The sequence below is a fragment of the Podarcis muralis genome, chromosome 6 (genome assembly GCF_964188315.1).
Source record: "Podarcis muralis chromosome 6, rPodMur119.hap1.1, whole genome shotgun sequence".
NCBI classification, from domain to species: Eukaryota; Metazoa; Chordata; class Lepidosauria; order Squamata; family Lacertidae; genus Podarcis; species Podarcis muralis.
The window spans coordinates 52,987,648-53,001,784 of record NC_135660.1 but is presented as its reverse complement, the minus strand read 5'-3'; the positions used below and the strand labels follow the sequence as shown (position 1 = coordinate 53,001,784).

The window sequence follows — 14,137 nt, the reverse complement described above, 5'->3', positions numbered from 1 at the left end:
TTCTGGTGGTGCATAAGCAGCAGTCTGCTGTGTGTGAAGTTCAATGGATCACCTTGCAGCTTCAACTCTGCACTCGTTCTGTGTCAAACCGATTGCACAGTTTGATGCTGTGCACAGACTTATGTGAATGTCGTGGTGCACAGGATAGCAACTCTACAGACAGATGATGAAAGGAAAAGTGGCTGAATGGCTGTGAGGCCAACCTTGGGACTCCGATAGTGTCTAGAGAGGGGCAGCAGTTCTGTCGACTGTCTTGCCATTTATGGGTTCCCACAATGTATTAACAATTTAGTACAATGTGAAATGAATTTGCCTCCATGCTGCCGTGCAGTGGGAAATGTGTTTTATTGGAACAAGTGTTCATTGTTAAACCTCAAACTAGCGCAACAGGGAAGAAGGGAAATGTAACAGAACTCAAAGTGGAATCTTGAAGCCTTTGCAACAAATCACTACTGAACCAATTACCGGTAAACATATTTCCTATAATAAAATGAACCTCACAATGATGGAGAATATTATATGCATAACAGCGTAAACTAAACACAACTGTACGGTCATAGTAGTTTAGTAAATAACCATTCTGGAGATCTCTAAATTGTACTCCATCCTGTCAATTTATGATCCAAAGACTGGTTACATTAGGGATGGCTAACTCTTTGAAGCTTGGGGGCCACATTGAAGGCTGATGAAATCTCTGAGGGCAGCATGCCACTCACATGCTCTCCATATATACTAACCTAGTACACAAGCCCCACTCCCACCCTCATACAGCCCCACTCCCACCCTCCCACCTCTCTCTCTCTCTCTCTGTGACACATACACACAGAGAGAGAAAAGAGAAAGAGAAAGAGAAAGAAAGAGAAAGAGAAAGAGAAAGAGAAAGAGAGAGAGGCGCAACAAATTTCTTCATCTTATTCATTTCTTCAAACAAGAAGTTCAAACTTTTCCTCTCATCGCAGTTAAACCTCATGCCTTGCTCTCCCCAGACCTGTTCTACAATGGGGCAATTCCTCCATTACAGTGCTGGAGGCGTGAGGGAAGTTTAAATCTTTCAGCTCCGTACTGTGAATGAGATTCAAATTTTCTTGTTGTAGAAACTGAGCTGAGAGGTTTCCCAAGGCTGTGAAGGGGCTCACCTTTCAAAAGCACCATTGTTAGAATGCATTACCAGTCAGTAACAGGAAGGAGGAAACAGGTTAGGAAACAACTAGAAGTATCTCTTACGAACTCCAGCTGATAAGACAGCTGCATCCGTTCCAGGGCTGGGATAGCTTGGCCATGGTGGTACTCAAGATTGTATTCCGGCTACACACTCCATGTGGGGCTTCCCTGGGGCATAATTTGGAAGCTGCAGTTCATGCAGAACGCAGCAGCCAGGCTGTGGACTTGGGACATTCTCCCAACACAATAGGACACCTCTGCTAAGAGAACTGTGGCGGATGACAATATGCCACAATGCTCAGCTCAAGATGTTGCTTTTAGCATTTAAACCTCTAAATTATGTGGGGCCGTGTTAACTGTGGGAACGCCTTATCCCGTTTGGCCCTGATGGGCAATTGCATTCCTCAGATCGGCCGCTGTTCTGCGTGCCCAAGAAGTACGTCTGGAATCAACTAGAAGCCAGGCCTTAAGGACTATGGCTCCAGTTCTGTGGAATCAGATTCTGACTGAATTTACACAAGCACCCAGCATTTCTGCTTTCAGAAATTTACCTTTTTTAAAGGAAGGTTTTCTTGAAGAGTGACTTGGCCATTTCATATTAAATACTGCAAGGAATTTTGTGTTTCGATGATTTTAAGATCTGTTTTTATTTTTAAATTTTATTTATTCGGTTTTTCAATTGACAGTGTTACAATCACATATCCAAAATAACGCACACAGTAGCTGCTGACAGCCACGGCAGCAACCAACTACCCATGTATAAGACAACCCCCACTTTTTAGCATGATTTTTAAAGGAAATAACCTAGTCTTATACATGGAAAAGTGTGGCATGTTGCTGGGTTTTTTTCCTGCTGTATGCTGTTTAGGAAACATTTATTTATTTATTAAATCTATACCCCACCATTTCTACCCCACCAAAACAGCCCAGGGCAGCACTCATTTAGAAGTGGTCTATAAGCCCTTAAATAGAACAAATTTGGAAATAAACAAATATAAGCCCTGCAGACAAAAGCAACCCATGTCAACTTAAAGAAACGAAAGGCTGCCTTGGCGCTTTATTGCAAGCTTGCTGGGGTTCACTCCCTGACATGGCCATGCCTGAGACCTCAGGACGAGTTAAAAATTAAACAAGGAAGCAAAAGGTTAATCTTGCCTCATTCTTCTAATAGGGCCCAACTGAAGGGTACCCCCTTCAAACCTACACCCAAGATCCATACAAATCTTTCAGACATTGTAGGCTTTTATCTCTGTGCACTGAAACATATTTCAAAATCTAATAAAGAAGAGTACTCTGCGGTCCATTAGAGAACTTCAAAGGTCTCATTTGGTACTCATTAATTTTTAAGAAAAAGAAAATAGGCATGAACATAAACATTACCAACATTATCAAAACAATTGTTCCCCTCTGAAAGTAATAGTAATGTGTCAAATTTTCCCATGAATATATGGGTATTTATGGAATTTTTAAAGGCTGAGGGCGGGAAGCATTAGAATCACCTGACAGGGAAAAAGAAGTATTTATTTACCTCGTTTTGCCATGGAATAGAAACAGAGCCTGTGGAGAACTTGGAATAGAAATCGTCATCTGTTTGGTCCAGGTTCACTCCCTTGACAGTTGAAAACTGTTCTATGTCCAACACGTCTTTGCAGTACACTGCTCTGGGCTGCCGCAGCAGAAAAGAAAAGTGAGAGAGTCCAGAATGTGTGGGTGAAGCGCTGAATGAGAATGCTTAACAGCAGCACTGCATTGTAATACAAACATTGTCAGGCTGTGCCTCATAGGCATGGTTACAATAAGTACCCAGGAAGGAATGTCATGTGCTGCTTATACAGATTCAAACCATCAACCCATGGGCCTCAAGATTTTTCAGTGTTCACTGGTAGTTGCGCTCCATGGTGTCAGACAAGGAGTCTCTCCCCTGGGGGTGCTGGGGATTGAGCATGGGAACTTCAGTACCCAAAGCAAGTGCTCCACTCATGATCTACTGCCCTCACCTCCCCATTAAAACAGTTATACACTGAAGTGTTTCCATTATAGAAAACTGAAGCGCCAATACAGTGGTGCCTCGCAAGACGAAATTAATCCGTTCCGCGAGTCTCTTCGTCTTGCGGTTTTTTCGTCTTGCGAAGCATGGCTATTAGTGGCTTAGCGGCTATTAGCGGCTTAACGGCTTAGCGGCTATTAACGGCTTAGCGGCTATTAGCGGCTTAGCGGCTTTAAGAAAAAGGAAACAAACTCGCAAGAACTCGCAAGACGTTTCATCTTGCGAAGCAAGCCCATAGGGAAATTCGTCTTGCGGAATGACTCAAAAAACGGAAAACCCTTTCGTCTAGCGAATTTTTCGTCTTGTGAGGCATTCGTCTTGCGGGGCACCACTGTATTTAAAAAGGAAAAAATAAACATAGTTTTTTTAAAAAATATTAAGTGGAGTATCAATGTTTTAAATTGATAAACAACCCCCCCCCCCCATTTAAACAGAAACAACTTAAAAGGGGAGAACTAACTGAATGAAAATTTCAGTTGAGCCAGGGCTCACAGAACCACAAAGTTTGCTCTGCTTGTCCAAGCAGGCATGGATTTTGTCTCTCGTGAACTGCAGCCACTCTGCGCTTAGCTATAACTGGAAAACCCCAGTGGGAGACATCCAAAGTAACTTTTTCAGTCTTGGCTTAGAAGCCAAACTCTAGAGAGCTGGTTGAAGAAGAAGTTAAATGGATGCCAATTACAAGACACGAAGGTATCGGAAAATGTGCAGTTTCATTGCCAAGCGCTTTGAAGGTGACGCTTCAAATCTATTTCGTGAGGGAAATGGTAAAACAGCTTGGTTTGTTTTGATGAAATATTATTCTTAGTATACTTTCTGTGGAAGCTTGGGGGTTCCTTTGCATTGAACACGGTCACTGGAGACTCAGGAGGCCTCATTATTGAGGAGAGCCCACTTTCAGCTATAGGTTGTTCCCCAGCTCCAGTCAGTTTTGTACAGAGATAGACTGGCCACCATACTCCCAGGTAGTCCTGACAAGGTGTTGGAAGGTACAGATGTGAATGCCGCACAGCCTGTCCTATCCTTTCTAAGATAGTCTGGAGGATGTTCTTCTCCCACCACTGTTGGGAGTAAGATTCAGCTGTCAGTATGGTATGCTTCTGTCTGTGGAATTGGAGGGGGGGGGAGGGCAGGGAACCACCATCTTGTTCATCCCCTCAAGCAGAAAAACTTTTTGGGGGCAGGCCTGCTAACCACATACTAGCCTGATTTCACCATGGCAAAGTTGCAAGGAAAAGTAATCTACACTACAAGCTTATTTGACCTCTATACACCAATGCAACTGTCATGGCTTCCTCCAAAAAATCCTGGGAACTGTATTTGAAATTAATGTTCCCAGAAGTATTTGCTAAGAGATCGTTAGTTACCCTCACAGGATTACAGGTCCTAAGAGTTCTTGGAAATTACTGTTAAATCCATTTATGCCCTCCAGTGACTTTGGCCCATCAAAAATAGTACCCTGAAATAAAAGTATGTGACTGAACGAAGAATTATTGGACCCTGGCATCCAAGGTCAACATATGGCCACTTAACCATGCTAGCTCTCAAGTAAAACAGAATGTAACAGGGAACAGAAAGCAAGCAGCTGCCATTTATGTGAGAGAACAGTCTCAAGTGGTGTATGCCATGGCTTGCTTTCAAGATCCACTTCAATTACTGAGATTCTCTTTCAAGCATCACTTACGTCAGGGACAAAAGGAGGGTCCAACATTCCTGCTTCTAAGCGTTTGAAATTCATGCTCTTGAAAAATGGGTGCCTCTTTACTTCGGCTGCACCATCCTCCTGACAACCCAGCCTCTGCTTCACATCTTTGGTCAGTAGCTAGAGAAACAGACAAATGGGATGGCAAGATGGCAGTTGTTTAATTACTTTAACACACACACACACAGGTACATTTGTTAAACCTTCACAGCCCTGCCTACCCATAAATAGGGCCTTTATAAATTAATTCACACAACCAAACTGTACTACACATTTTAACAAAAAGAAAACAGGGAGTGCATCTCAGCCCAAAGGCTTCTGAGGAATAAATTATATTCACATGCAGCTCAGTGCCAGAATAGGTTCATAAGTGGTTTATAAATAAGATTAATTGCACAAGCATTAAAATATAAACATCCTTAATTTAAAATGCACAATAAAACAATCCAAGCATTAAATATAGCATGTATATAATCAAATTATACAATAAAGTATATAGATAAGCTGGTACTTTTCATTTTAATTTTTTTAAATGGACAGCTAATAAAAAGCTGGCCAGTGCAAAGGCCTAGCCAGGACGGTCGTCCTCTTATATACCTGCTGAGATTGACAAGGCATCTGACCCTCACCTGAATCTCATAACTCTCTTGAAAGGTGATTTGGTCTGCAGCCAAACCAGATACCAGGCATTCTACTATTCAAATTAGGCCCCAGTGTTTTTATTACAATCCCCTTCTCAATTAAGTAATCAATTTTAATGTAGAATTTAAACTCTCAAAACTTTCTTATTTGTTAATTTGAGCAAGTAAACTACTGCTCTCACTTCATTACAAACAGTATTTCTGCCTGCAACACACTTGAGCAAACCTGCTCCTCTTCCTTTCACAGATATTTTGTTGCCATTTGTAGCTGCCTCTGATTAGTTATCATTTAACTCTTTGGGGAAATAATTAGCATCACACGTCATGTACATGGAAGTTGCCAAACCAATTAACCAACTAGAAGGATTACTGTTAATAGCACCAGTTTTCCTATTACTTGATATTGCTGGATAGTTCTGATGAACTCCAAAAGCATTTTTAGTTTGCTTTCTGTTGCCACCCTGGAACTTTTCTTTATTAGTGCTACTTTGTTTTGTACAATTCCTTGCAAATGAAACTTTTCTGCTTGTATATGTTGATAATATAATTTTGGTTACTGAGAAAGAACAACATTGTACAAAAACAAGATTGAGCGCAAGCCTGGCCAGGACATAGACATCCTGACTGTGACAAAGGTGACCTGTGTGCTTGCTTGCTTGGTTGATTAACAGCTGTTGGGAACTTCAGGGTTCCTGCTCTCCCTTCTTATGGTCTTTGTACTGGACCTGGAGACTCTAATAGAGAGCATTCCATGTCAAGAAGGAGGGCAAGTGGGGACCCTATCAAATGACAGGGCAGGAGCTACACGGAGCAGGGTCTTTTCACTGGTGGTGCCCATTGTATGCCTTGCTCTTCCCAGACCTGTTCTCTTTTGGCCTGTATTTTGGAGCTTTATAATTTAGGAAGACTTTGGAAGAACTGGTTGACAAGTCTTATCAGTCACTGATGTATGAGCAGATTTTATTTGCTGCTATTCTGGGCTTCTGGTGCACCAGGGTTTACACCAGCATAATAGAGTTGGCCAGGATGCCAGAGCTTTCTCCATTATCTGCACAGCAGGGGTTGTTTAATAAACAGTGCAAAGGCTAAGCTGAAGCATTCCCTGCTGGTTACCTGCTTTCAGCAATAGGTGTCACTGTTTGGTAGTATCCAATTGGTTAGCTGTCAGATTCTAGAGCTCCCTATTGGTGGCTCTTCACAAAATACAGAGTCCATTCATACAACACAGTGTTCATTAATAAAACAGTAACATAAATCTCCATTGCTACATATTGGGTGTATATTTCAGCGGTTGAGCATACAGGTTTATGGCCATGCTGTAGTGTTGTGCTTATGCGACTGTGAATAAAAGGTGGCTGGGCTCATTGTCTCAGGGTTTGCAGGGGGGAGAGGTGACAAAACTGATCCCCCCCCTTTATTTCCATAACAAGTCCTTGAGTCTGTACTCTGAATGGTGACACCAGGGACCTAGAAGCTGCAGGGCTTGTCAGTACAACCCCTGCACAGTCTCATCAGGGCTGACCTTAAGGCAATTGGAACAATTTGGCCAAATTGGGCCCTGTGGGCCGCTCCTAAGGGGGCCCCTGCACCAGGGCAATCTAGATGGATTTTATTTATATCTATAATTTTTTGCAGACTTTGGCTGTGAACTGGGGTCCTTAAAAAAATAATAATCAAGTTGCGCCCCACTGCTTCAAATTGGGCCCCACTGTCTAGCCCTGAGTCTCATAGTTGGTGGGCCTGAGTTGCCCTGCCCTCGCGTGAAGTCTTGGGTTTGCAATGTTGGGAAGGGGAAGTTGCCTGCTGGGGAGTGGGCAGGCTGGCGAGGCCCCCTAGATTTAGAGGCCCTAGGCTTCAGCCTACTTAGCCTATATATAAATCTGGCACTGGCTGCGATACAGCTGTCTTCTCTTCGTCCATTAGAGGGCAGCAATGGAAAACTTAACACAGACCATGTAAACAAAAAATGTTTGTATAGGCTTGTAATTAGAAAATCATTTTAAAAAAATGAATGGACATAATCAGGTCTCAGCTACACAAGCAACAGAAAGTTCAATACTGTGTGTATATCTATCATCTGTCTATCATCTATCTATCTATCATCTATCATCTATCTATCTATCTATCATCTATCTATCTATCTATCTATCTATCTATCTATCTATCATCTATCTATCATCTATCTATCTATCTATCATCTATCTATCTATCTATCTATCTATCTATCATCTATCTATCTATCTATCTATCTATCTATCTATCTATCATCTATCTATCATCTATCTATCTATCTATCTATCATCTATCTATCATCTATCTATCTATCTATCTATCTATCTATCTATCTATCTAATCTATCATCTATCATCTATCTATCTATCTATCTATCTATCTATCTATCTATCTATCATCTATCATCTATCTATCTATCTATCTATCATCTATCTATCTATCTATCTATCTATCTATCTATCTATCTATCATCTATCTATCTATCTATCTATCTATCATCTATCTATCATCTATCTATCTATCATCTATCATCTATCTATCTATCATCTATCTATCTATCTATCTATCTATCTATCATCTATCTATCTATCTATCATCTATCTATCTATCTATCATCTATCTATCTATCTATCTATCTATCTATCTATCTATCATCTATCTATATCTATCTATCTATCTATCTATCTATCTATCTATCTATCTATCTATCTATCATCTATCATCATCTATCTATCTATCATCATCTATCTATCTATCATCATCTATCTATCTCAGCTTCAGTGGAAAGGAACAGCTCCTGCTTGTGTCCTGTTAATGATCAGGCTACTGTTTCTGGAAAAATTCTCCAACTAAACTGTTCCCAAAGCTAGAAAAATATAGACAGAAAGGCAGCGGAAATGCATACAACAGAATACAGGCATCACTGAGGGAAGTTATTAGGAGATCAGGACTGGGTCTTTCACCTTGGATGGCATCTCCAGCAACTCCTGCAGCCAAGCTGGTGCCAAATATATTGCTCTGCTTTCCTTTGGACCACATCAGTGAGGCTGTGGGGGGGGGGTGTTCTTGTCATCTGGGCAGCCCAGGACCTCCATACACACTGCCCAAGCTTGCGGCCCAGGGAGGTTGCTTTGGTGCGGTTTAATGCTTAACTTCACACCCAGGGGCACACTCCATTGTCTCTTGAGACAGATGGATGCCAACAGCATGTCCCTGTGTCTCCTAAAAGTTTAGGACTCAAGATGAAGACATGTAAAGGACTGTAGTGGGAAATGAATACATTTCAATATGTACACTTGTATGTACACACACCTTACTGAAAATAACGTATCTATTTGAATTTGTTGTGCAAGTGAATTAAAGCACGTGCCAGTTCGGACATGTGAATGTGAGTCAAGGCAGGCTCTTAAGTGTGGCAAGACTGGGCATTTTCTTGGGCCAAAATCAGCAAAGGATCCACTGCCTCAATATTCATTTTGAAGAGAGCCCCCGGTCTCCCAGATTAGGGGGGAGGGGTTCACTGAAAGTGCCTTGATTGAGGGTCTTCAAAATTCTGGAACCAATATGGAGAGTTAATTAAGCTACCGTTACCTTTCAAGGGCACGGACAACACACGAGAAGCTCCTAAAAAGTTTTTCCAGAGCCACAGGATGGCTAATACTCTTCTGTTGTTTAATGTGACAGAAACATCACTAGGGAGGGAGCAAACTAAAAAGCCTAAATGATTATTCAGTGCAACTTCTATGACCTCTGGTTAATTTCCATGCTCCTGAAGTACAGCGTTAACATTGGATCAACCTTTTTCAACTGTAATTACCTATTCAATACAGGCTGCTAACAAATTTGGGCTTCAAGTCTCCAAAATAAAAAAGAAAGAAAAAGAACAGCCCCCTTACCATTTTGCAGATAGACTTTGCCTCCTCAGAGAATTTATGGGAATACACCTCCTCGGTCTCCAAGACTCTCCTGTCTACCTCTTCTCGCTTCACTTTCTCTTTCCTTCCGCGAAAGGGAGATTGTCCTGCAATCATCTCATAGATCAGGCAACCTAACCCCCAGTAGTCAGGGCTGAGGGTGTATCGTTGGTTATTCAAGACTTCTGGAGCTGGGAAAGAAAGAGAGGTAGATGGGATCCTGACATCATCACACCCATGGCTAAATAACCAGCCATAATTGAAGAATGAAAGAAAAGATTCCATCTAAGCTTTGATTTGGCAAAAGGACCGGTTCACCTGTTACATCTGCTACTGGGAGCCCCCAGAATGGATTTGGGGGAGCATGGTGAGAGGAAGTTCCACTGTGAATGAACAGATGAATGAATGAATCCTTGTGCTGACAGAGCAACTTACCTTGCAGTCTGTTGGATGCAACCCCAGATATGTAACTCTTTGACTAATATGTGGACTGAAACTTGTGTACACTTGAAAACGTTGGCAGCATTAAGATAAATTCAACAGTGTAAACAAGTTTTGATGGCTGTAATAATGGAAGACTGAATGGTTTAGTTTATGTAAAATATGCAGGGATTTATGACATGTAAATATGATATGGAAAGAGAAGAAGGGACGTCATTTATATTTTAAAGTTGTTGAAATGAATATTCTAAATTGTAAAACAGAATATATATATATATATATATATATATGCAGGTTTTGGTGTCCTCGGGTATCTTCCCGTGTAAAAGTTGGGGTGTCTAGGCGACGTTTCGACGAGGTCTCACTCGTCATCTTCAGGCTGGTGCTTTCGGCTTCTTGTTACTGGAACAGAGCAGGACAAGAAGCCGAAAGCACCAGCCTGAAGATGACGAGTGAGACCTCGTCGAAACGTCGCCTAGACACCCCAACTTTTACACGGGAAGATACCCGAGGACACCAAAACCTGCATTCCTGTACCCGTGAAAATCTACGAAAGCATATATATATATATATATATTTACTGTAATTAATAAATAATAACAATAAACTTAGTGCTACACTGGATTTCACACTTCTCTTTTATGTCATGACATCTTTCTCAAGCTTATCAAAATAAAGAGAGCCTTTTGCCCCTGATTGCCTTGCTGTACTTGATTTTCTTTTCCTTTCTTTTTCCTTTTGGTATTACTTTCCATTACCAAGTTTGAGAAGACAGTTTTGATAGCAACACACATAAGGTACCACATCACTTACCCATGTAACCGACTGTTCCTACCCGTCCACGGATTGATTCACCATCAGGGATTTTAACAGCTAGACCCAAATCAGATATTCTGATGTGGCCTAAAAGGAGGTGGAGGAAAAAAACACAAATGTTCTAGCATAGCTACTGTATATACCTCTACAAAACAATGGGTTGTGTCATTCCGCTGGTGATAAGGCATCTCTCAGCTTCACACCTCCTTAAATCTGCTCCAGAGAGTTGGGGAATCCCCCTCCATAAGAGACTGAAAGAGGTGCCCAGGGCAGTGAGAAGACAGTGCTAGGGAGAATTGCCCCAAACTGGTCCCCATGTTGTTCAGCAGATGGAAGGCCTGCCATCAGCTGACACAACCAAATCCCATTTTTCTAAAAATTCACATCATAAAAAATAAATCTAAGCACGTTAAAGGAATAAAATGATACTGGCTCTTTGAAAGATCTCAAAAACCAATCAAGGAACAAATGAAACTGCCTTATTCCAGGTCAGGGCATTTGTTCATCAAGCTCCGTATAATCCCAATTTGGGATGGAAGCAAGGAGCAGAGACACACTAAGGAGCCCGAACCCAGAACTGCATGCTCTTTCTAGTAATTTTCCTGGCACTTGTGTGCACAAAGTGAGTGTCAATACAGACGGGCCCTTTGCACATATGACTGTATAAGTAAAAGCCCCCGTGGTATCTGGTATCCTAAACTATCAGGATTTCATTTCCCCCCGCAGGAAGCTGATTGGCTGGCCTATGCTGGCCTGCATCATCTTTGTGGACAAGAGCAGGCTAAAGCATCATTCATTTCTGGGCTTGGAGATTTTATTTTCTGGAATAGTATTCCTAGGAACAGGAATACAGAACAACCAAGCACAACCCAAAACCATCTCTCTCTTGAGAGCAGGGAACATAACACAAAAAGAGTGCTTCTGGATCAGGCCAATGACCCATCTAGTACAGCAGTCCTGTTCTCACTGTAGCCCATTTGGTACCTATGTTATTTTGTTTTGACACAGCTGATCAAAAACAGAAACGCAGGGTTTCATCTTGGAAATGGTTCCGAAAAGTAAGATAGAGTGCGTCTGCGGGGTGGGGTGGGGGGTCAGCATACAAATCTGAGCACCATAATTATTTATGAAGGAAAATTCCCAGAGTACTAAGGAGAATGAACAACTTTACTTATTACAGATCTGTTGCCCTGAACCTAACACCCACTGCTTTTCATAATGGCACTTTCTTTTCTCTCTCTTTTCTGGGAAGTCTATCCTTTCCTATATCCCAAGAAAAGCAGTGGAAGCTGCTCCATGTCTTACCCACTTCAGAGAATGATTTGGCTCTGCACAATACCATGTCATACAACTAAATGTAAGCTACTTTACTGTGGAAGAAAAGGCCTTGCCTAAAGCTCTCAGACTTACCATAATCATCTAACAGGATATTTTCTGGCTTCAAATCCCTATTAAAAAAAGAGAGAGAGAGAAAGAAAGAGGAAAGATTGCAATTATTTGTATGAAAGTAGCTTTGATATTGGAGGAATAGCAAGGAATCAGAATGCTGTTTCCTTCCAGCCATAACACAGCAGGGAGCCAATTCTCAGAAAACAGATTTCAAAACGACATATATATATATATTGCAAGATGGAAGCTCCCGGTCCATCAAATAGTATTCTGCTCTGCTGGCACAAGGTCATTCAGTTCAATGAGATTTGGGTAGACAGAGAACCCTGAGAATCACGTAGGTGATAGTGTCTAACCCACCATCATAATATTAGAATAATAATAATTTTATAACCACTTTATTATTTGTATACCACGCATCTGGCTAGCTTGCCCAGTGTATGGAAGTGACCAAAGGGGTGCTGACCATCTAAAAAAAATCCACACTCAACTTGGCTTTCTGGATTTCAAAAAGCCACTGCACTATTTTTATTTTTTAAATTAAGGCCACTCTATTATTTCACAACCTATTTTTAGACAATGCCAATTTATATATATTTACTTCTGAGGTAGAAAAGCCTATTTACCACCCCACTTTTATAAGGATAACCATTTGCTTTCTTAAATTCATGAATTGGAGAAAACGTGTTAAAATATTGCTTCACAGATTATTGTATTTGGGAGGGGCTGCTTCAAACACCTCCCCATGTGACAATAAGGTGGGCAAATTGATACACAGATCTTTGTCACCACAGAAACAACCATGTGAATTGGCTAGACTATAATTCTCCAAGCTGATTGCTAGAGCAATTTGCACTGTGAGAGGACCACCCATTATACAGTGCTTTAATTTACTCCCTTTTAAATGATTTTAGGTTTTGCGATCAGCGGACAGAAAACTTAGTGGTTTTCCCTTACTAATCAAGTGGGAACTTTTTTGTTTATTCAAAACATATCATGCACATTATTTATTATTATAAGCCAAGGCACATGTACGAAGAACATTTTTGTTCCCTTCCTTTTGTTGGTTTAAATCCCTATTGACCTCACAAGATAAACTTCACAAGATAAACCAATGGGACCAGGCCTACTTTTCAAACAAACAACTCTGAGAAAATATGTGAAGGGTGAGAGAAGGCAGCAGAAAATGGATGGCTTTATTTTAAATACTACTGTATGCTTATTCTCAGTGCTAACAAAAAGATTCTCTTTGGAGAGGTGGGATGAAAGGTCATTCTCAACAAACCTCTTCATTCCAATTTTAAACGTTTCCTTGACGAGTCCAAAATGTTTTAATTCTCTTGCATTCTACATGTTGGCTGTTGATCGGTAGCTAAGGGGCAATACCCCCACTATTGCAAAATAATAAAATAAAACAAAATAGGGGAAATTCTTACAATGTTCATGGAAGTTCAAACATGGCAGGACAGAGAAATAGCACTTGTGTCTTATCCAGTGCCACTTCCATGTTTTGTAGGGGTTCTTGAGCAAGATGCCCTCAATGGTCTCCCTCCCTTAGTGACTCCACCACTCGTGGTCACTATGTTGCTGCTGCTCCATCTCATCGTTGGTACAAACTGCTTTTCACCTTCTTGGCCTTTTGCTTTCTCATCCCCCTCTGAGTTAGAGCATGATGCAGGTGAACAAGCAGGTTGCAGTGGTGAGAGCCCATCCAGGAGGTTTGCCAGTGGGACCCCTGCTGGAGGTGCCCAACCATTTTGATCTTTGACACCAGGCTCTGGTCCCTTTGAAAAAGGATCCCAGGTTTTGATAAATTATCCTCTTCGAGATCAAGGACAGGTTGACTCCGGGTGCATCACAAAATAGTCCTGCCTCCTATTTTTCCACCAGTAAAACGAAGTCCATGTTGCATACAGACTATCTCTTCTGTCACAGAGCTATGGCCCCTTCCCTTGTAATCCTAGGGCTGAAACTCTTTAAGATATGAGTCTATAAAGTCAGATAACTAATCATT

At 41.3% G+C, this 14,137-nt stretch overlaps 1 protein-coding gene across 4 annotated transcripts in view; it reads right to left on the bottom strand.

Moving 5' to 3' along the window:
• GRK5 (G protein-coupled receptor kinase 5) overlaps positions 1–14,137 on the bottom strand; it is a 157,088-nt gene that overhangs the window by 3,713 nt on the left and 139,238 nt on the right. For all 4 annotated transcript variants that reach the window (XM_028730092.2, XM_028730093.2, XM_077930283.1 and 1 more), the window contains 5 exons: positions 12,145–12,182; positions 10,732–10,821; positions 9,460–9,668; positions 4,893–5,030; positions 2,690–2,827 (listed from right to left, as the gene is read on the bottom strand). In XM_028730092.2, the coding sequence (XP_028585925.2) occupies positions 2,690–2,827; positions 4,893–5,030; positions 9,460–9,668; positions 10,732–10,821; positions 12,145–12,182 (613 nt within the window). The remainder of the gene's footprint in view (positions 1–2,689; positions 2,828–4,892; positions 5,031–9,459; positions 9,669–10,731; positions 10,822–12,144; positions 12,183–14,137) is intronic.